The 23,911-nt window shown below is 30.1% G+C and overlaps 7 protein-coding genes and 3 pseudogenes across 10 annotated transcripts, besides 3 other annotated features; 5 read left to right on the forward strand and 5 right to left on the reverse strand.

Annotated features, from left to right (window-relative positions):
* Nucleotides 1-372: 372 nt before the first annotated feature.
* Nucleotides 373-410: a terminal%2Cinverted (terminal inverted repeat of MuDR-5_TvMULE4 transposon ID:TVAGG3_0046500).
* Nucleotides 373-2,561: a mobile genetic element.
* An 862-nt stretch (nucleotides 2,562-3,423) lies between these two features.
* Nucleotides 3,424-23,911: part of a mobile genetic element that runs on past the window's edge.
* Nucleotides 3,465-4,571, forward strand: TVAGG3_0046520 (uncharacterized protein; the record flags this gene model as incomplete). The annotated part of the gene is made up of 1 exon (XM_051220904.1): nucleotides 3,465-4,571. The coding sequence occupies one exon, from the start codon at nucleotides 3,465-3,467 to the stop codon at nucleotides 4,569-4,571; it is 1,107 nt and encodes a 368-aa protein (XP_051105890.1).
* On the forward strand, nucleotides 4,651-5,152 carry TVAGG3_0046530 (uncharacterized protein; the record flags this gene model as incomplete). The annotated part of the gene is made up of 1 exon (XM_051220905.1): nucleotides 4,651-5,152. A coding segment is annotated over one exon (502 nt), but the record flags the coding sequence as incomplete, so codon positions are not given.
* Nucleotides 9,380-9,811, forward strand: TVAGG3_0046550 (uncharacterized protein; the record flags this gene model as incomplete). Its single annotated transcript, XM_051220906.1, has 1 exon — nucleotides 9,380-9,811. The coding sequence occupies one exon, from the start codon at nucleotides 9,380-9,382 to the stop codon at nucleotides 9,809-9,811; it is 432 nt and encodes a 143-aa protein (XP_051105892.1).
* Nucleotides 10,705-11,562, reverse strand: TVAGG3_0046560 (uncharacterized protein; the record flags this gene model as incomplete). Its single annotated transcript, XM_051220907.1, has 1 exon — nucleotides 10,705-11,562. The coding sequence occupies one exon, from the start codon at nucleotides 11,560-11,562 to the stop codon at nucleotides 10,705-10,707; it is 858 nt and encodes a 285-aa protein (XP_051105893.1).
* TVAGG3_0046570 lies at nucleotides 11,803-12,650 on the reverse strand (annotated as a pseudogene). The gene has a single exon. A coding segment is annotated over exon 1 (848 nt).
* On the reverse strand, nucleotides 14,662-15,827 carry TVAGG3_0046580 (uncharacterized protein; the record flags this gene model as incomplete). The annotated part of the gene is made up of 1 exon (XM_051220908.1): nucleotides 14,662-15,827. A coding segment is annotated over one exon (1,166 nt), but the record flags the coding sequence as incomplete, so codon positions are not given.
* On the reverse strand, nucleotides 18,706-19,546 carry TVAGG3_0046590 (annotated as a pseudogene). Its single transcript has one exon. A coding segment is annotated over exon 1 (841 nt).
* Nucleotides 19,817-20,916, reverse strand: TVAGG3_0046600 (annotated as a pseudogene). Its single transcript has one exon. A coding segment is annotated over exon 1 (1,100 nt).
* On the forward strand, nucleotides 21,279-21,494 carry TVAGG3_0046610 (uncharacterized protein; the record flags this gene model as incomplete). The annotated part of the gene is made up of 1 exon (XM_051220909.1): nucleotides 21,279-21,494. The coding sequence occupies one exon, from the start codon at nucleotides 21,279-21,281 to the stop codon at nucleotides 21,492-21,494; it is 216 nt and encodes a 71-aa protein (XP_051105895.1).
* On the forward strand, nucleotides 23,541-23,903 carry TVAGG3_0046620 (uncharacterized protein; the record flags this gene model as incomplete). Its single annotated transcript, XM_051220910.1, has 1 exon — nucleotides 23,541-23,903. The coding sequence occupies one exon, from the start codon at nucleotides 23,541-23,543 to the stop codon at nucleotides 23,901-23,903; it is 363 nt and encodes a 120-aa protein (XP_051105896.1).

The following is a 23,911-nucleotide window of genomic DNA, read 5'->3' on the forward strand; positions in this document are numbered from 1 at the left end:
AATTCAGAGTAAAATATTAAAATCTTAAAATCAAAATTACTTTTGTTCAAATTCTCTGAACGCAATTCAAAGTGATTGATTTGAAAATTAGGAAAATTACGCTGTCAAGATATAAAATAATGCTTTTATGTTCCCAAGGTCGGTAATGTATACTACTACATTACTTCACCGGTAAAAGATGTACTGTTATAGATATGATTTAAAGTAATTTGTAAACTTTGTAAAGTGTAAATTTTTTTCAAATGCAAGAAATTGTAAATGTCAAAATGACAAGCTTAAACAATTGAATTGTATAGTATTGCAATACAGATTGTGAAAATTGTTGTAAAAATCGTAAAATATTCAGATCCATTTTTGAAATCATTAAGGGAGGAGTGGGGGACAAACTCGCCCATTGTCACTTTTTCATTAACCTTAAACTTGTAATTTTCATTATTTTAATTAACCTTATTTCTTTCCCAATTCCTGATTTATTTTATTCACTTACTATTAAAAGTCACATTTTAATAAAATATAATAATCTATTTATAGCATTTTTTACTATACTGTAATAAAAAATTAATTATAATAAATTAAATGTTTATTAAATCAAATGTTTTCTTTGCAATAATATTTTTAATGTTGAGTAAACAATGTTGGGATCAAGTGTATCATTTTTCAGACCTTTCTGAACAGCTTCAAGCATACTGATGCATTCGACTTTTTTAAATTGTGTCATTTCTTCGAAATCTCTTGTGACTTTTTTGATAACTTTAACACTTCTCTCTGAATCCAGACCTTTAATTTGCAACTTAATCAGGAATGAAGGAACAACACTGGAATATAACCCGATGACAAGTTCATCGAGTCGAAGATTTTCGCCTTTCTGGGAAGTACTGGTGCTTCAAAACCTTGAAATGTGATTCTGAGATGTTGTTTGTTCCATCTCCTTCATTTCTATAGCGAAGCATCCACCTGTCAAGATGATGGCGCCACTGTTGGTCAAAGTATTCACGGCAGCAGGTTCCTCATTTAAAATTTCTTCTAAATTGTTGTAAACTTCATCAGGATCAATTTCTTCCTCTTCAGAACCAAAGACCAATAACTTCATTAAGTTATAGAAAGTTTCGAAGTTGGAACGATCTTGAAACTTTTCAGCCTTTCTCATGACAGCGCGCAACACATGAACACCACACCAAAATGATCTGGCATAAGGGGATGGCTGTTTCAACAGCATTTGTGATTTGAGGTGCGCAGTCCATTGAAAAATAAGATGGTTCGCGATTGATGGAGCCAAAATATGCTGTGAGACAAACTTGTATATTTTCACTTGTGTCGGGCCAAACGAAAAAATACAAAAACGGAAAAACAATTGATTCCGCGAATTTGCCAGTGACGGCATAAAATGGTATGCGAGAGCGCAAGAGCTTATAAGTGGAATCAATGTGATAAGTTTGTATTTGATGTGAAAAAGCATTTGCTTCGAATGGGGCGTAATAGAAAATCATACGATCTGGCTCATGAATAAACTCGATGAGATCATCTGGAGAATGACTCTTAACCATGTCGACAAAAATTGCAAGAGATGTAACATCATCCGCTGAGAAACGGGTATTGATTGCATGAAGGCGTTTAGAAAACTTTTTTAAAGCATCTGTAGATTGTTGAAACATTTCCGGAATGATCCCACTATCAAATGGGATATTAAGATCTTTGAAACACCTTAATTGTGCGTAAACACGGTCTTGATTTGATTCAAAATATCTTGTTAAATAAGATCTAAAAAATATGATGTAATTTGTTGTGATTTGTTTGGAAAAGGGGCAGAATGATTGTGGGTGTTAATACATTTTCGTATGTGGTACTTGTCATCGGGAAGTGTATCAACAAGGAAGCGACATGGACAATTCGGCCACTTACAATTAAATTGGATTTGATTTCTTTCTTTCCTAGTTTTATATGAATAACTACAACCTGCTTGGATTTCTTGTTGCACTCCATACTTAAGCAACTCGATATATGTGAGTTCGTGATCTTAGATCTGCATTAAAATGAAATGATTTGAAAGAATAAAGAATTTTGAATATATTGGTCTTATTTTGATAAGCTTGGTCGTGTTTTGAATAGCTTGGCCATCTAATTCAATTATGATCTTTGAAAATTAGGTGAAATAAAACTAAACATAAATGTAAAACTAGGGATATGAAATTTTGGTTGTACACCACTTGTATGTGCCGGATACCATTGTGTCAAATTTTTTCTGAAATTAACTTTAAAAGTACTAAGTAAGATCATGAGATATAGCAATATATGTTTAAACCAACTTATATTTTGGTTGTACACCACTTGTATGTGCCGGATACCATTGTGTCAAATTTTTTCTGAAATTAACTTTAAAAGTACTAAGTAAGATCATGAGATATAGCAATATATGTTTAAACCAACTTATATTTTGGTTGTACACCACTTGTATGTGCCGGATACCATTGTGTCAAATTTTTTCTGAAATTAACTTTAAAAGTACTAAGTAAGATCATGAGATATAGCAATATATGTTTAAACCAACTTATATTTTGGTTGTATGTTCCAAGTAGTATATGAGTGCGGGTTGTGTGACTTTTTTTGTTACATCTATATATAGACGATGCATTAAAATATATTTATTTATAAATCATTAAAAAATTAACATTAATTTTAAAATAATTTATTTTTTTATCTTTTATAAAAGAAGCTATATATAGATGATGTCAGATATTCCGCGATTAATTAAACATTGTTTAAATCCCGAATGGATTAAACTTCAATTTAAAAATGAAGATTGTGAATTATTAAATGAATATGAAAGCCAAAATAAGCTAATGAGGTATAAATATAATGATAAAGAATATTTAATTTCATGGAATCAATGGAGTCATAATCAAAGACCTCATAAACGAGAAGAAGAAATTGAAAATAATGAAATGGAAATCATTGATGACATTAAAGAGGATGGAATTCCTAAATTTTGTAGAAAAACCTTTAGAACTAAGTTAGGAGCATATAAACGTAGAGTATTAAATCCTGAATATCTTAAACATATATTTAAAAAGGAAGACTGTGAATTATTAAACGTTAATGATTATGAAAATGCAAAATCAAAACTGAGATATAAATATATTGGAAGTGATGAAAGATGTAAAGATAAAGATAAAGTTTATACAGTTTCATATAATAACTGGCACACGTTAGGGATAAGAAAACATTTAGGAGATTATGGTAAAAGTTCTGAATTCTTTAAATCTAGTATATACGAGAGAGTAAAAGAAATCAGATATAATTATCATTCATGAATGAAAGATTCACTACCATAATGAAATAAAAAAAATAGATTTTAAACATTCATGTCTTACATTTATGAAAATTTATTTTTATTTTGTATGAAACCGATTTTAAAAATTCATGTCTTACATTTTTTGAATAATTTATTTTTTTTAATTCGTAAGAAAATGAGTGTCAAGACAAACGACGTTAAAAAATTGGGATTCACAAACGAGGAAATAAAGGATATATTAGAGGAGGCGAGTTATGAAGTTAATAAATATTATTTAAGAAATTGTCAAAAATTCGCGGAGTTATTAAATGATTTAGATTATGATGGAAAAATGAATAAAGATGATGTTATAAATTTCTTATATCCCACATCTGAAGAAGAAAAACCTAAAGAACCTGATGTTTTCCCTGAATATTATGAAGAACGGATTAAAGATGATGAATATGATGAAATTGAAAGACTGGAAAAAATAAGAGATGAAATAGATGAAAAAATTAAGGAATTAAGAGAAGTTGAAAAATATAATGAGAATGAAGTAGAGGGTTTAATGAATATCCCAGCTTCAGAATCAGAAGTTCAAAAATCTCATGAAGAAAGATATAAAAATTACTTTTTGGAATCTACTAAAAATTTATTAGATGGTGAAATAGATGAAACACTTTCAGAAGAAGGCACAAAATTTATTCATAAACATAAGTTACAATTTATTGACGATGGAGATTATCCATGTATATTACTTTCACCTCCTCTTGATTCTGAAAAATTCAAAAAAGCACTGAAAAATGTAACATATGCAACAAATACGATTAAGAAAGAAGACCATGATATTTACACAAATTATTATTTAAATAAATGTACAGGTGTTGATAAAGTTTTTGATTTGTTAGATAAAATATCAAAAGAAACAATTGGTACATATAAAATTTTATGCGATTGTGGTTTCATTATTGAAGATACTACTAATGTTTCATATGAAAGAACAGCACCGAAGGAAGACGAAGTTGAAAGGTCTATACCATTCGTTATTAAGAATATAAAAGATATGAAAACTTATAAACATTATATTTATTCATTTATTTCAGAAAAAATGGAAGCAACCCATAAAACATCATCTCATCATTTTATAGCTATTCATACATTCCTTTTCAAAGTTGTGAAATTAAATAAGACAGGAATTAGATTTAATGTATCAGGGTACGCATTCTTGAGTAAATTAAAATGTATTCGTCACGTCGCAGATGATAAAAATTTATGTGTTCTTAATTCATTTTATGGGCTTTAGCCCTGGGCACTTTGTGCCCTGGACTTTAAAAAAATAAACTTTATTTTTATTTATTTTTTAATTTTTTATTCTTACATAAATGAACAAAAACGGAACAGCTAAAATGAATGATAATCAAATAAGAGCCGAAGGTAGAAGGTTATTTAAACGCTTCTATAACATTCCTGATGGTGTTAATCCTAAAACTCGTAGAAGTTATTTAAATGAAGCCATAGATGCATATGAAGGATTTGACATTTCATCAGAAAGTGAGAGGTTAGCAAGAATGTTAAACGTTAATATTGATTTTTATTATTGTGACCCTCAACCAGAAGACGTAGACATAAATAAGGTAGACTTTCCATTAGTGGAATCAATAATGATAGATCCAGAATTTGAAACAGTAAATATTTTATTAACACAGAGTCCATGTGGAAAACTTCACGCTGACAGAATTACAGACGTTGAAGCACTCACAGGATATAAAGTTTGCCCCTTTTGCAAAGAAGAAGTATATTCTATCCGTGATGACCCAGAAAGGAAAAACCAAAGAAGATTTTTAAAACATTGTGAGAAATGTAAAGAAAATAATGGAAGATTAATTCAAGACGTTCAATTGCAAAACACACAACAACCATATGCACCACATATCACGAAACAGAAGATATATCAATGGCTATTAGCTCACAATTTGCAGGAATATTATAAACCAACAAGATATTATATTACTTTTGACTTCGAAACATTAGAGACTAAAGAAGAACTTCAACTTTCTGAATGTGCAACTTTGAACGCTTACTTAAAACCATTTATGGTATCATCAACTGTCAAAATAAAGCCGCAAACGGACTCTTTGAGTCCTGAAGGTCTTTCAGACCGAAGCGGCGAGGTCGTAGACCGTGATAAAACATTTACGAGGAATTTTTGCTTAACATCAAGTGATTCGTTCATCTCTGATTGGATTGAATTTTTATTTTCAACCTGTTCATTAGTTGCTAAATCAAATATTGAACAATATGAAGAATTAATGAAGCCGCAAACGGACCAAACGGCGGGGACTTTGTCCCATACATTAAATGAAAAACAGAAGGAAGCATTTAAAGAACTTCTAGATGAGGAATTCAATAAAGTGAATATCATAGGTTTTAATTCGGGAAAGTTTGATTTAAATTTAATTCTTCGTGATTTAAACACTGCAAAATGGAAAATAAAATCAATGCTGGGTTCTTCTTCTCAATTTAAGCAAATCATTGTAAAGAAAACAAACTGTCCATATGAATTAAGATTTATTGACATCAGAAATTATATAGCGGGTGGAACATTAGACCAATTCACTCAAGATTTCGGAAACAATAAATCACGTGTTAAATCCTTTTTCCCTTATCAATTCATCACATGGGAAATTACGAAGAAGAATTATATAAGGAACCATTCACGAAAGATTCATTTTATTCAGCATTAACTCAAGAAACTATATCAGATAGTTATCAAATATATCTCAATGATGCTAAAAATTTTAAGAATAGATTAGAATATTTTATTCATTATTGCAATAAAGATGTTGAAATTATGATTGACCCAATTGATAAAATTATTGAAGAAACATTTGTTTATAAAATTGACATGCTTCATAATCTTTCTTTATCATCGAATGCTTCAATGATTCGTTACGCTTTAGCATATAAAGACTTTAATCCTAATGAAACATATCCAGAAGAAGAAAATGTGGAATCAAGTTTTGAATTAACAAAAAAGTATTGGAAATATAAAATTGATTCATATAAGAAACAAGATGAAAAAGCAGAAAGGGATACTAAAAACAATGTTTCAATGGATGACTATCAATACTATCACGATTTAATCCTTTCATCTAAATGCAAAATGTGTGGTAAAGCGTTTACATATGCTAATAAACCAACATTAGATAGAATCGATAATGAAAAACCACATACCAAAGAAAATTGTCAGTTAATGTGTTGTTATTGCAATGTCGTAAAATCAAATAAAGATGAAGATGTTCAACGTTTAAGAATCAATTTAAGAAATTATACATTAAAAAATAATTTACCAATGACTCTAGATTCAGTTGAAGCTATCACATCCTCCGTAATGGAATTACTGGTGGTTTATCAAATGTTCAACATAGAGTAATCTTAAAGGAATCACACACATTAATAAACTTTCATATAATCCAGAAACTAAAACTGTATCAAATGAGGACACTTCCAACATTATGACTCATTTCGTTGGTGTTGATTTTAATTCATTATATCCTTCATCATTTTCATCTAATCCTCATGATTTCATTCAATATACTGACCATAAAATGTATATGCCGGGAAGATTGAATGGTGTTATCATTTGTGATACAGCAACAAAGAAAGCAAAAGCACTGGGAATTATTAAGAAGAAAAATACTTTATTCGTGGCTGAAGTAAAGGGTCACATTGATGAAAAATACATTAATGATTACATAAACTTTTTACCGATAATAAGAAACTTAGATATTATCACAGATGAAAAAACAATTGGCAGTTTTATGTATAATTACATGAAATCAAACAATCTACCAGTTGACCAGAAACAGAGAAAATTAACTCAGTTAGCATCAACACACAACCAATATCAACCATTTTCTTCTTATTATCTTTGGTATCTAATAGACAGATTTCATTTTATCATTGATGACATTCAATCAATTTTAACATTTACTAAAAACACTTGTTTTAATGAATTTGCGAACGAATTTATGAATGAAAGACAAAAGGCTGAATTAGAAGGAAATAAAGGAAAAAGTTTATTTTGCAAGATTTCACTTAATGGATCATATGGTTACGATGCAATGAATACACAAAATTACGCAAAGACTAAAATAATGAATGCACAGAAGGCACGCGTTGCATGTATGTCAAATAAGTTTAAAAACATAAGAGAAATAGGTGAAGATACGTATCAAGTGATGCTTAAAGATAGATTTTATAGATGTGATACATGTTTACAAGAGGCATTCTTCACTTTAGATAACGCAAAATACTGGTATTTGGTTTTCATTTATGATTTTATGTATAAATGCATGGATGTTAATCGTTTTCATTTCATTGAAGGTGATACTGATTCATCTTATTGGGCAATCGCTGGCGACCCAAATCTTCCTAACACTCAAGCATTTCAAGCAATTGTAACCGATAAAAAATTTTATGATAAAAACATTTACAAATTCGCACCTTTTGATTTCTTTTGTTTTAATGAGAAATTTAAACCTAAATTAAAGAATAAAGCTGAAGAAAAAGCACATGAGAAGAAGTTATTGGGTTTAGCAATTGAGAAACAAGGTGATAACATGGTTGCTTTATGTCCTAAGTGTTATACTTCATTCAACGGTTCAATTGATGGAAGTGATTTTAAAAAGATTGCACAAAAAATGAAGGGTGTTAGTTTACGACAAAATAAACAATTAACACCTAAAAATTATTTGGATATAATAAATGATAAAGTTATTTGATGGTCAGAATATTAATTTACAACTTAAAAACGGGTCAATGACTCGCTTAACAATCGGTAAGACTGCATTAACAGGAGCACACACTAAGGCTGTATGTTGTGAAAATGGATGTTGTATGCCATTTATTTAATACAATTTGAAATTTTATAAAAAATGCCACAAAGAGACAAAAGGAACCGTTAATGATGGTTTGATTCTTGATCAAAGAGGTGGCACCCTTAAACATTTATTTTATTTTTATATAAATGAATAGCGCAGATTTAAAAATTTTAATTGATGATTTAGTATTTAATCAAAATTTTCTTGATTATTATGATTTAAAAACATATCTCCAAAAATATGATAACAATATAACGGGTGATGATATGGAATATTATTATCCATATTATAAAAATGAAATTTTGAAATATCATGATAAAATAATTTCTAAAATTAAAGACAAAATTAAAAATAATGAATATTCAAAGGGAAAAACTAAATCACAACTTAAACAATTGAAAGATTTCAAAAATAAAGTATTAACAGAAGAAGATATTGATGAATTATATAAATTATATAAATTATATAATCCTGAGCCGCAAAAAAACAAAGGTGCAAAACGCCCAGGTCATTCAGACCATAAATGAAGCACAAGCTTTAATTTATGATTCATTAGTTAAACCATATTCAGCCCGACTTTTAAATGAAGATCAACTTTTGGAATTCATCCTTCAACATAAACTCGAAGCGGGAAAGTATATCAAACCTTTATATACAGCATATTTAAAACAAATGAATAGAATACATCCAGAATTAATGAAGGGGGAATGAAATCCAAAATCAAAGCAGATAAAATTAAACCACCTGCAACACCAAAACCTCCAACGACAGTACCGCCTCCTCCTTCAGTTAATCCTTCATCATTCACTTTATTATATCCATTTCAAACATTTAAGAAGCAAAAAGATTTTAAAAAGGATTTCAAGATATTAAATAAACCAATTGACCCAAAAATTCAACCGTTAAAGGAAAAATTTAGTCGCCCTTCATTTGCTCCATATCCATATTCATACGAAATCGATCATTTAGAATATTCAAAAGGAAACGTTACTTATTTATTTGCCATTAACATTAACACTAGATATTTATATTGCATTCCAGTGAAAGGGAAAACAGAACAGGAAACAAGAAGAGCTATTCAATACTTACTAGATCATGAAAGAGTAGATAATATAAGGGGTGATGGTGATAAAGGATTTCAGGCAGCTATGACTCATTATTTCCCACAAATTAATTTTTACTTTCATCCTCTCCATATACGTTTCATAATAAAATAGTTGATGCGGTAATGAGAACTCTTAGAGATGCGTTAGGGGTTAACGGTCAGATATACTGGGATGGAAATCATGACTCCATCATACAACAGTTAGTATATTATTACAATAATACATGGCATAGAACAATAAACATGAAACCAGTGGAAATGAAAAATGATATTTCAAAAGAATGGGAATATATTAGAAAGCAAATGGAAAGGTTGAATGATGTTAAACGTGAACAAATTAATTCAGGGCTCATGAATTTTAAACAAGGAAATAAAGTTTTAATTCATCTCGATTATGGAAAAACTGATAAATTAATGACAAAAAGAAGACGAAGATTTGACACAATAGCTGAATTTGTTAGATATATTAACGGCAATGCATTAGTTGAAGTTGACAATAAATTAATAGAAATTCCGATTTATTTTATTACTCCATTATATTTAAATAATATTTAATTTTTTTATTTCGTAAGAAATGAGTGACAACGAAGCATCAAGAGTCCAGACAATGAATATAAAAAGAAACTAAACAGAATTAAATCAAAAATATGCTATTACAAAAAGAAGCCACAATGCGGTGAGGTTGAAAACGATAAAGAGAGGAAAGAAATAATCGAAAAATTAGAAACTTACCGTTCAATCCTTAAACTGAGTGAAGCAAAAATAAAAGAATTTAATAGAATAAATAAATTGATTGGAAGAGATGAATTTAATAAAGATGAATTTTTAAACTCAATCTAAATTTAATTTTTATTCCTCTTCGACAACATCTCTCTTTCCATCATTACTGCATAACCACATTTTCTCAATTTTAGTGGTTTGTTATTTTTAACATGTTCTTGCATCATTTTTATCATTTCCTCCCTTGTTATGATTCGTGGTAAATTTTGAGCTTGTGGGGTATTCATTTATGATAAAAATAAAAATTTAAATTATGCCGTTCTAAAGTTTGTGACAACATGACATTTTGACAACAGTCACGGAAATGATTTGTCATGACTTCATCGTAATGAGTGTAAATGACCCAAAAATAATGTTTTCATTAATGGTTTCAGGTCATTCAATAATTAATTATTTTTGAAGAACTGAAGGTGTCACTATGTCACTCAGTGTCACTCGGTTATTTAACTTCTCTGAAAAAATGTGACAACATGACATTTTGACAACAACACAGGATTAATGAGGAAGGCACTTATGAATTATTTTTGAAGAACTGAAGGTGTCACTATGTCACTCAGTGTCACTCGGTTATTTAACTTCTCTGAAAAAATGTGACAACATGACATTTTGACAACAACACAGGATTAATGCAAAAATAAATTCAAATCATACTTTATAAAGCTAGACCTTCAGGTCTCGCCGCTTAGCGGCTCATTTACAGGTATTTCATCGTCAGTAAATGAATCCTCATTATCGTTTGGTTCAACCTGTTTATATAATCCTTTCATTTCTTCTTTCAAAACATAACACCATGTTTGTTTACCATCTATTCTTCTCTGTTTCTTATCACATTTATCTTTAATGCTCATTTGAAAGTTTTTGTCTTTCATGTCTGATGGTTTGCAGAATAGAGCATTTTTACATGTCATACCTGCACACAATTCATCATAATGTGTATTTATCCATACATCTAAAGGATTTGTTGATAATTCAATTAAATCTTGTTTGGCTTCAGTCATCGGTATGATTCGTACATCAAATGATGAAAGGTCATATTGCATAAAATATGTTAGTAAATTATCATAAAATTCCTTAGTGCATGAATCCATTAAATTCTTGAAGTAATCAAATTGACCCTTAAATTTACCATTAACTCTTAAAACTTCGTATCTTCTGTCTCCAACTTCAATTTTGACAGGGTAAACATTATTAGTTACGAAAATGAAGTTTGCAACGTTCTGTGCTGTTCTTCTGGGTTGATTCTTTTCATTAATTCTAATCTCATTATCCGTTATAATTGATTTCAAAGCGTTGAAGTTTGCGAGTCTATCTTCACCTACATTCTTGAGTTCATTAAGTACAAGAAACATTTTATTCTCAACTACTGAATTGAAATTACCCGTTAGCTCACCTATTTCGGTAATGTTTTTACATGAATAACCAGCGAGAAGTTCAGAAATAATGTCTGTAAATCTGTTTTTACCTGTTCCCTGAAGTCCTTTCAAAATAATTGCTGTTTCATTCTTGATTCCAGGATGTTGAATCATTGATGCAATCCAACCGATAAGGTATTTATACACTTCATCGTTATTATCACAAATGGCTTCTTTAATGAAATTCATAAACATTTCAATTTTTGAGTAATCTGGTTTTTCGAGAACGTTGTATTTATAACCTTGAAACGTTGAGAAAACATCTGGGGAATCAGATTTAAAGCAAACACCCTTAACGGTTAATGAAGACAATTGATTTAGTAGTACATCCCATGCTGTTATGGTTTTACCTTCTTCTTTAAATAATTTAATCATTTTGAGTGACTCTTTCATGTTTGATTGAAGAACGAATGATATTTGATTCATTTTGTCGTGTATGTTGTAATCTTTTTGAATGAAATATTTATTTCCACAATCTACAAAACGGATTACACGTGATAAATCCTCAATTACTTCAGAACTGTTTTTATACTGATGATTTTCAGCCTTGCGTCTAATATCTGTTATCAAAAACGAGTCATCAAGTTTTATATCAAATGTTATTTTTGGCTTACGTAATAAAGGCAAAACATATTCATCATAATATTCCTTTTGATATAGTTTTAGAATCTTCACTAAAACAAATGGAGAAGTCATTAAATGTGCATATCTACTACGTGCTTTTTCAAAATTACTTTTTGCATTTTCTGTTAAGCTGCAAAAGTTATAAACGTTATCGTATGCTTCATTAATTAAATGATTAGGTAACGAATTAATTGCTTGAAACAGTGTGAATAATGTAACTTCTTTTTCTAAATTCATATTTCCACCGTCATTATGTACTTCAAAATCACTAATACCATCAACTATGCTCTGGGCAAGTTTATCGTCAATGTTTACATTTTTGTTTTCATTCATGATAGTCTTTATTTCTTCGTTCTTTGTTCAACTCTTACCTTAATATTCAAATCATTTAATATATCATTCACTGTTCTGGTTATGGTCGAGTCGTAACTTCCACGAATGAATGAGTATGTTTTGATTGGTTCTGTTGCATTCTTGCGAACTCTTGAATCAGCCATAACTACTAAAGAACGCTTTGAATCATCCATAGAAGTCATTATATCAATATCGTAATCATTGCAGGAATAGCATTTAATCATTCTGTTCGAGGTTGAATAGAAGAAATTAGTGTTGCAATAAATGTGAAGACCTCCTGAAGCGGTTTTAACGATAACATCTTTATCCGAAAGTTTTGATAAAATATCTTTTCTAACTGTTTCTTTAAGTTCATCATTGTATGATTTATTGATATCAACATCTATAATCGTTAAATTTGAAATTTTATTTACTAATAAAGCCATACCAGTTTTCCTTCCTCTTCCTCCATCGTGTTTGAGGTAGTTATGTAAATCAATCTTGTTTTCACCAATTCTTTCGTTGAGGGTTTTAGTTTCTGCCACAACTAATTCCTCAGCTAATGAATCAATAACTTTTTCATCAGAAACGATATAGTTGTTGTTGTTTGTTGCTGTCATTTATCTAGGAATAAAAAAATAAAAATAATTTTAAACTAACTTTATTTTTGGGCTGCATCAAATTTCCAGGACTGTTGTCAAAATGTCATGTTGTCACATTTTTTCAGAGAAGTTAAATAACCGAGTGACACTGAGTGACATAGTGACACCTTCAGTTATTCAAAAATAAGTCATAACTACCTTCCTCCTGTGATGTTGTCAAAATGTCATGTTGTCACATTTTTTCAGAGAAGTTAAATAACCGAGTGACACTGAGTGACATAGTGACACCTTCAGTTATTCAAAAATAATTAATTATTGAATAACTGGGAAATAAATTTACGTCAAATATGCAATTTATAAAATCTTATGTCGACAGGCTACGTAGCACAGTGGTCTAAGGTGGTGTTATGGAGGGGTCAGGGTCTGTGGTTCGAACCGCGACAGCGCCGTATTTTCTTATTTTCTTTGTTTGTCTTGTTTGTCGTGAATAAAAAGTGTCATAAAAGTGCTCTATCTTCCACGGGAATAAATAAAAAATTTACTTTATTTCTTCTTTATTTCTTCTTTATTTCTTTGTTCCCGTGGAAGAAGGGTTTTGCTGTTTTTTCTCAGCCGAAATCAATGATTTTTTCATTTTTGGAATCCTTAGCGAATGAGGAATAAAAATTTAAATTATGCCGTTCACTCTTTTGGATCTCAGGACTTTCAGTCCGTTCTAAAGTTTGTTTCACAAACATTGAGCGTTCATTGAACGCGAAACCATGCAAATACAGTCATAAATGGTGGCATATAATCTTCACCCAAACCTGTTGGATTTGTTGTGAAAGTATGGACATGATTTCCTCCTGGTTCAGTTGGTCGAAAAGTCTTTTTTGCTGAATGGTTATAATCTGGAGATAAAACATCATAGCCAGCATAATATTCTGAGTTGTATAATGGGTGGTCTCTTAATGAGTGGCTATGGTCGCCAGAAAAGTTTGTAGTTCCTGTATGAGTGTGCGGGGGTAAGTTTGCTTCAGTAATTTTCTTCGAACCTCCTGTTTCCTTTGAAGAGTTTGCACAATAGAGGAATTTATCTACAATCTGCTTCCACGTACCGAAACCCAGAACTGTTGCTGGATTTGTTGAGTTCATTGACGTATAAATAGAACCAATGGGGTAAATCATCTCAAGAATTGTATTTAATCCATTATGAATATTGAATTTATTATATAATATTGAATTTGGGTGAGTATTTAAAACTGGTCTTGTTATCAATATTAACGTATTATTTTTGAAAATTGCTTTTCTAACATCTTGAAATTTTGTGATTTCAGACCAGTTTCTTCCATCACTACTGATATTTACTAAATCACCACATCCTAAAGCAATGAAATACCCATCAATATAAAATAAATTAGTAAATCTATAATTTTGAGTAAGTTTTGGAGTGAATGAATAAACCAATTCCCAATTTGATAAATCTTGTGATAAATAAATATGTCTGTTATAACTTACAGGATATGAATAGATCATTTCACCTGAAACGAGAACATAAACATTTGATCCATAACATAAAGCTTCAATGTCTCCATCAGCTTGAAAAATTTGTTCAAATTGACCTTGTGGTATTGAAGATGATCTATAAATTTTATCATTTTGTAGGATAAAATACATGTTGTTAATGTAATACCACTTACTTGTATAATCAATTTCCAAATCTGATGACATCATACTAAACATATAATAATTTATCCCATCCTCACTAATGAAAATTTGATTGACTTCATAAATTAGTACCCATTTATTATTAACGCATCTAATAGGATTATTTGGATATTTAAATTTAGCATCTTGATTTAAATTACATTTGAACCATTGGATACAATCGAATGAATAACAAAGGCAAAAATCATCTCCAACCGTTATTATTCCCATAAATTTACCGTTATTATATTCAACATATAAAATTCTTGGATTAATGATTGGCTTTCGTGTATCAGGATTCAAAACAGATGGAGTAAATGATTCATAGTTTTGAAAATCATTTGTTTTAAAATAATAAAGCACTCCAGCTGTATAAAATAAATACATGGTCACTCCATCGAAACATATCCATTCAAAAGAATCTATATCAAAGGTTTTATCTGATGATTTCATAAAATTTAAAAATGGTGGAGTAAAATAGACCTCTGATTGTTTTATTTCTTCATTAACAAATGATATATCAGCTTTCTTATTTAACTCACTATCCACATATTCCTTATCTGCCTTCTTCTCTAACTCATTGTTAACATAAGTTTTATCTGCTTTAAGGTCTAAACATTCTGAAACCCATCCTGTATCAGCTTTAGTTTTAAGAATCTTCGATGTCCGTTCATGATACCATTCAACCCTTTCTATAATTTCATTATCTTTTTCATTAACATATTCCTTATCTGCTTTCTCCTCTAACTCACTATCCACATATTCCTTATCTGCTTTCTTCATTATGTCATTTAGGAAACCTTTTATGAATTCCTCATTTAAATTAAATCTTCCAATCTTCAAAACTTTAGGAAATGCATTTAATGCGTAATATCTTTGTTCTTCTGGTGGAATTGATGTTATATCATCCGTTATACCTTTAATTTTTGAATTCATAAATAAAATTTCTTTTATATTTGATATCACTGCACCACCTTTGCAAACGAATTCAAAATGGTCATTTTTCAATACTATCTCCAAATCTCCATATTTCAACATTTGCGTTTGTTCTGCCGTCTTTGAATTATATGCATATATGGCGTATGTAATGGTCTGTGCCTTAAGTTGCTGTGGTTGCTGTTGTTGTTTAATCATTTATTATGATTTAAAAATAAATATTTAATCTGTTATCTCATCAGCTATTTTTTCTATTTGAAATTGCCATAATATTTCATTCATAAATTCTAAATCACAATCAAATAGGTCAGTTATTCTAAATTTAATATTTGATAAATCTTTTGAATGAAGAATAAATGAATTCCCGGATAATTGAAACGGATATGATAAAGAAAATATGTTTAAGTTGATGGATAAAATGTTTTGTATTGATGGGTAAGAGTTAGGGTCTAATGTTTGATGTGAAAATCTCATTGGGGTATTAACTTTATCACATTTGATTAAAATGAAATTAGAACCAGTGTCAGAATACAAAACATCCCCAACATCTTTTTCAAAATTTAATATCCCCAACAATGAACGAAGACGAGGAGTACAAAATTTAATTTTCAGCGGAAATTTAATAAGGTTATTTATTTCATCAAGTTCAAAAAGTTTATCAGGTTTTGATTTAAAATTTTCTTCATACCATATGATAAATGATTCATTTAAATAACTTAAAATCATGTTAATATCCCATTTCGTTATCACATTATTTATATACATATCATACGTTTTTTCATGGTCATCTTTAATAAATGATATATAATCTGAAGGGTTTAAAAGAATGGGATTAAATTTACCACTCACAGAAACGAGAGTAACATTATAAATTCCACTAACTGTTAAATTTAATTCACAATTATTATTCGAAATAATATTGATAATTGACATTTTTTTATTACGATTAAAAATATGGTAAAGCGTTATTTTCCAGTGATAAATAAAACTAGAATAAGATTACCTCAAGAATTCATAAATTCAACGAATAAGAAATTCATTCATGTTATAAATTTTAGTGTTTTCAGAAAATATGAGTCGATGTCATATTCATCATCAGGTTATATTTCACTTCATTCAAATTTAGTTCAATCAAACCCATATAATGACCATTTCATAAGATTTTCAGATGGTATTAAAAATGTAATTGATAGATTAAAATATGAACAGATTGACAATATCGAATTTTTGGAATTTTGGTTTAAATATCCCGATGGAAAAAAGATTGAAGTTAAAGATAAAGCTGATACTATAACAAAAACAATTACAATGACTGATCCGGATAGTGGGGAACAAAAAGAAATAAAACAAACGATAGAAACTGGTGAAAGGTCAATTATTATCGATTATGATTCAAAGGATTATTATTCGATAATGTTAATGCTTGAATATTAAATAGCCTTAACAAAGAATTTTTCAAGTGATATTTTATATTCATCAACTATTTTATTATAAATATCATTATATGTTAAATGAAGTTCAGTTGTTGTTCCGTTCTTTGATATCTTAATTGTGCTAATATCCTTTATATAGGATTTATTTTTGCAACTGTTCCGCAGCATGAAACCTCATCATCTATGAAAAATTGAATCTTCACGTCTGAATCTTGAACATCACAAAGAATGGCGATAATGTGAATTAATGATTCATAAGGTAAAATAATTAAACCGGATTGATCAATTAAATTTATTATTGAATCATAATTATCAGTTATTATATCACGGTAAATTTTCATTAATTCAGAATTAATGTCTATTTTATATGGCGCATTGCGACTGGAATCGTAGATTCCTGGGTTATCAAGTGGTGCTGGGTATGTTGGATAAGTGGGAATTTCAACAGGTTCTTTACCAGGTTCAGATAAAATGATTGGGTCTCCATCTTCTTTATTTTGCTCTTCCTCATTCTTCGGTAAGTCACGAGTTAATAAATTTGGTTGAGTTGCTGACCTTGTTAATTCAGGACTAACATTAACTTTAACATTTTGAATAATTCGTGATTTATCATCATTTACATTATAACCAACCGTAATCTCTGCTTTTGCGTTAGTGTTCTTTTGACTAGTGAAACGTCTTCTCATTTATATTCGAATAAAAAAATATATTTAAACTTTTATTTTGCTGGAACTTTTGAATCTATTATTTCCTGTATTTGTTCATGAAGTTGATTTTTAGCATTTTCATCGAAATTAATAGACCGAATATATTCATTAATTGCATTCTTATAATCATTTGATTTCTCAAATTTTCTTTTATCTGATTCCTTAACTAAATCATAAGTTAAACCTCGTTGCTGATATAATGGTTTCTTAATTAAATCTTTGAATGCTTGAGATAAAGCACCTGATGCAATTCTTGCTACTATAATTGGTTGGAATTGCTGTTTAAGTTCATCTTTAACATTTGCGAAAACTGGATCGAATAAAGCAACTTTAAAGAATTTCTTAGCTGGAATTTCAGGTCTAAATTTGCATATTGACCATCAAACTGGTTAGAATATCGTGGTAATCCATCCGGTCCCTCTTCAATAGCATTTAATTCTTCATTGAAGTAAGAATATGGATTATGACGGTATGAATTAATTGGACCATTTTCACCTTCTCCAATGTATTGTTTAACAGCTTTTCCATTTTCATCAAATTGCATAGGATAATGTTCATTATATGCTTTACGTTTAGGATAATCCGTCATTGTTAATTTATACCCATTTATGACTTTAATATTTCCTTGACCATCAGTAACGAAAACTTCATTTATTCCATCAGGTTTTCCATTTGGACCCGTAATGTCTGCTTCGTGTGCTTCCCAATTTGGTCCGTGACGTTTGGCATATGCTTGAGCTTCTGGTAATGTTAAAACGTTTCTCATTTGTTTAACATCCTTTTGAAGACCGGCAACAATGTGGACTAATTCTTTCATTCCGTCTGGAACTTTCATAGTTCTATTATATGCACCCTTTTTGTTTGTTCCTTGTTTTAATGGAACCTGTAGAAGATTTGCAATTTCTGTCATGTTTAATTATAAATAAAAAATAAAAATTAATTATAAAAAGTTATTCGAATTTAATGGAACCTTTATTTAAATCAACTATTATTTTTCCATGTTCTCCTAATTGTTGATATTGTGTGTAAAGTTCATTAATGCTCATTGGTAAATTCACTTGATAAAGCATAACGTTCAACTGTTGACGACTAAAACCACTGAAAATGAAAAGGGTGGACAGGTTTGATTTAATGTTTGTGCTTAATGCTTTGAAATATTGAACAGCCATGAAGAATGAACACTGAATGTGTCGACATTGAGTTAATAACTGATTAAAATATGATTTCTCATTTGTTATTAGTTTTGATTTCACTGCATCATCTAGAAAAATGAGTGAATGCAAAAATTCTCTATCAAAATTTGAAATAGAAAGTGTTTCAAATAATTCATCCGTTGTTTATCAATAATTTTATCCTCTAATCCTTGCTTCTTGATTGTATTATATAATTCTTTATACATTAAAAAGTTTTTTAAATAATCTTCTGCTTCTTCTTGTGATAAATAAATAATTGGAATTTTGATTAAATGCTTTAAAGATTCAAATGTATCATCTGAAGGTGAACCTGAACGGTTGATATAAATTAACACATGTGAATAGGGTGAAGTGTTAGCAATAATGATAATTTGTTTTAATATCGTTAATGTTTTACCTTTATTTTGTTTACCAATTGCTGCAGTGATTGAATTTAAGTAACATTCAGAATATGGAATTTTCATTAATTTTTCCTTAGATAGAGCATTTCTATTATCACTCAATGCTTCATTAATCATATCATCTACGTATGTATTATATACTCCTGCTAATTCTTCATAAGGGGTGGATGAATTTAAATCCATTTAATCAAAAATAAATTTATAATTTTTAAACATTTCTATTCATCAATATTTCATCATATGAACTTCTATACTGCGGTGGTGTACCTGTTGGATGATATTTCAAACCTTCATCCGGTGTCCATGTCCAATATGTAGTCCTAGTAAACCAAACCTGAGGAGGATTTGTCACCTTTGAACAGTAAGTGTCATTTTCACCCTGAATGATTGGATAAGCTTTCACTTGTACTGTAACTTGTGAGTTGAAAGTTTCTAATCCATCAAAGAATATACCCGCTCCATCACGTTGAACTGGAATAGTGCATAAGAATGAAGTTTGGTCTTTCCATGTTCTAGCTAATGGCGTGCCATTATCATCATTCAGTGGTCTAGTTAATGAGTCCTCGTATTCTTCGTGCATTCATTCACTCCATCTAAATCAGAAGCTTGAAGCATACGTGTAAAGAATATGTCACCCACTGTGGTCATCGCTTGATCGGGGAAGTTTCTGGAATCTATAGTGACCTGAAGACCTCGAAGCATTGGATTTTCTAAAACGTTCTTTGCATTGCATTCTTCGGAAATGTTAACACAACATCTGTAACATTATGAAGAGCGTATGAGAAATCTGAGCTGATACCTTCAGGAGTGATGCAACCTCCATTTAGTGAACGAACGTCAATATGTTGAGCTGGAATCATGAATGGATCTTCCTTACTGAATAAACGTGGTATTGCTTTAACTGATTCTTCAATTAAACCGTATCCTGGTGTAATGCATTTATCCTCTAAAACTTCCATCTTTGTGCATGAAATAATAACGTCTTCAACTGTTGCGTCAGCAGATGTAGCGGCTAAGCTTGTAATTAATTTGGCAGGAAGTCCGATTTGTTGGAATTTGCGATCATATTTATAAACATGATTCATAATCTTTTCATAATTTTCATCAGTTATCTTTTCATAAACGTAATTTTGTAAATCAGCAACTCTTAACGGGTCAACCTGACAAAATACTAAAGTATCCCTGAAAACATAATATTTAAGAATGATTTCACCAAATGATTTAGGATAATCATCGAACGCCTGAAATGCTAACAAATCATTTACCGGAATAATCATATCAAAAGTGACATCAACTTCTTCATTTGCTTTCTTGAAAACTTCTGAAGGGTCAATATATTTACCACATACTGAGTTATCATATTTTTGAACATTATTATATAACGAATGAACAAACTTTTTAACTTTCCTTTCTGATTTTGGTTTATATGTTGCAAATGCGAAAGATTCACGGGCGCAATCCATCTGAAGATAACCAGCATCACCTCTTTCGGTTTCTACTTCTAATTGTTTAAAGCTTTGATTTGATGATTTGTAACCAACGAATAAACGCATGCATTTAAAAGCGGCATCACATGTGAAAGCTTTATTTGAAACTAGAGTTGCTTTAACTTTGCGTTTAATATATGTGTCACCTAATTGGTTCACATCATGAGCCGGATTTGTAATTCTTAAATGAGTTTGTTTATCATCAAAATATGGAGCATCAGAGTCATAGCATGAACTTTCAAGTTCTCTATAATATCTTCTTCCATCATTCTTTGCGAATATTTCATTTATCTTTTCGAATGAATGAAACACATTTCCATTAATCGGTTTAGTGTTTGGCACTAAATAGTTAGTCGTCATTTATTATAAATAAAAAATCAAAATTAAAAGATGAAAATGAATTTTTAATTTTAATGAAATAATCAACTATGGCTGCAGGATTCTTTAAGAAACTGTGGGATAAAGTAAAAAGAGGAGCGCATAAAGTTTGGGAAACAATGAAGAAAGGAGCAAATTGGATATTTAAGAATAAAGAAGCAATTAGTGACGTTGCTGAATCAATAACGCCAAAAGCTGCCCCAATAAGAGAAATTTTAAATAAAGGAGATAAGGTTTATCAAAGACTACAACCGATACTAAGATAAAAATAATATTTATTTTTCCACTATCTACCCCCTATTTTATTAAGCATTCCTTCAGCAATTCCACCAATTGCGTTACCTGCTTGTGCTCCCATGCCGGATTACCTGCTTTTGTACCTAATACTCCACCTATGATAGTTCCTGCCGTTTTCGCTACTGGTGCCAAAAAGTTTGCAACGGGTTTAATAACCTTTTTATAAACCCAACCTGCAGCTTTCTTAATTCCATCCCATAATTTTTTAAAGAATCCTGCCGCCATTTCTGATTTAATATTAATTAAAAAATATATTTCATCACTTATATTCTAATTTTTATTAAATGATAAATGAAACCGATTTTAAAAATAAATGAAACAAAGGAGGAAGAAATAAATGAAAGTGAAAATGTTCAACAAAAAATAAACGTTGTTAAACCAATTACTGAAATAAAAATTTTTTCATCTGTTGAAGAATTTAATGACTATTATGCTAATAATAAAAAATTATTTGAAGAATTGACAACATGTAAATTGAATAAAATGTTTAAAGTTGAGGACAGAGTCCAAGACCCGGAGGGTCATGGATTCAAAATTTCAAAAATAAAAGGTGTTGTTAGTTTAAAATCTATTCCTCAATCAAGAATCACCTCATTAATGAAAATAGATGATTTAACAAAAAGAATAGAAATTATTGAAGAAAGAATGAATCAAATAATTGATTTCATAAATCATGACTCGTTGAGCCCGGGTCCTTAAAGCCCAGGACTTAAAGTCCAAGGCACAAAGTGCCCAGGGCTAAAGCCCATCACTGAGTTCAAGGTTATATTCATCAAATATTTCATTATTAAATGCAACTTCTGCTAGTTTATTTATTTTTTCAATACGATCATTTGAAAGTCTATCGTTTAATTTTTTCTGAAGTTTTTCATTTTCTAGTTCTGAAACTTTATTTGGATGATATTTAAACCCGTTAAATTCTTTTTCCTCAGTTTTGATCATTAAAAAAAAAAAAAAAAAAAAAAAAAAGGCAGTGGGGCTTCCAGGCACTTCGTGCCCTCTAGCCCCCCGTCACTTTTCTGTCACTTTTCAGGAAAAAAACATTTTTATTAAATATAAAATGAATTTCACAAAACCACCGTTACCCTTCTTTGGAAATAAGAGTAGATGTAAAGATATTCTATTGAGAGAACTTAAGAAACTACCGAATGGTCTAACATTTGTAGATTTGTTCGGTGGAAGTTTCTATATATCCCATTTGTGCCATACAATATTTCCTGACTCAAAGATTATATGCAATGACTTCGACAACTATATGAACCGTCTCAAACATATACCAGACACAAACAAAATATTGAAAGAGTTAAAAGAAAAGATACCTATAGTAAGATGGAACGTATACCATTAGATAAGAAAAATACTGTCAGAGAGGTTTTGAAAAAGGCAGAGTATATTGACTGGGATAGTATATCTGCTAGACTATTATATAGTGGTGCTATAAGAGTTCATGACATTGAAACACTTATGTCAAAAGTTTTATATCTTAACTATACAAATGTTTTCAAAGAGAACATAGAAAAATATATTGAGGGTATAGAGTTTGTGAGATGTCATTGGACAGAGTTGTATGAAAAATATAAAGACAAGGAAAATGTTTCTTTATAGTGGACCCGCCGTTCTATAACACATGGGATTTTCAATACCAAGTAGACTGGACTTTGAGAGACTCTTTAGAAACTTTAGACGTTTTACATAACCATCCATGCTTTTACTTTACATCCGATAAAAGTGGTTTGGAAAGTGTCATGAGATGGTTAGAGGACATACATGACTATGAGTTTAGATACGATAAGATAGAATATGAGAGAGGTCCTATAAACTGGAGAAAGTGTCATAACAAAGAAATTTTACTAGTAAGTAAATGTGGTTTGAAATAGGACTACTTGTTTTAGGTTTTTTCCATTGTGTCATTTACTTATTTGACGTGGCAGAAAGATATAGAGAATATGAAGATGAACCAATGCCTGCAAATGTTCAGTATATGTACTCGTAAGAGATATTTTATCTAATATTAAATGGACGCACAGAACTTAGCGAATGCACAGCAACCTGGACAACCAAACCCAGAGAATATTCCAAATGAAGTTAGAATACAAACTGCAATGGCAAACTATGGTCAAGTGCCAACAGATGTACAAATGCAAACTGCCATGTCAAATGACGCTGCGTTAGGTTTGCCACCATGGTATGCAAATATGAGATGGAAAGAGTTTTATACAAACCCCGAAGTGGGATATAAACAACTCTATGCAGATGACGCGAACACAGGAGTTGACCCAGAGTATGTTTTCTACCAGAGGAGAAATAGAATGTATGAGCTCCAGTTAAAGAATGCTATGGAACTCAGAAGGAAACGTAAGAGACTAGGTGGACATTAGATTTTTAC

This window comes from Trichomonas vaginalis, chromosome IV (genome assembly GCF_026262505.1).
Source record: "Trichomonas vaginalis G3 chromosome IV, whole genome shotgun sequence".
Taxonomy (NCBI): Eukaryota; Parabasalia; order Trichomonadida; family Trichomonadidae; genus Trichomonas; species Trichomonas vaginalis.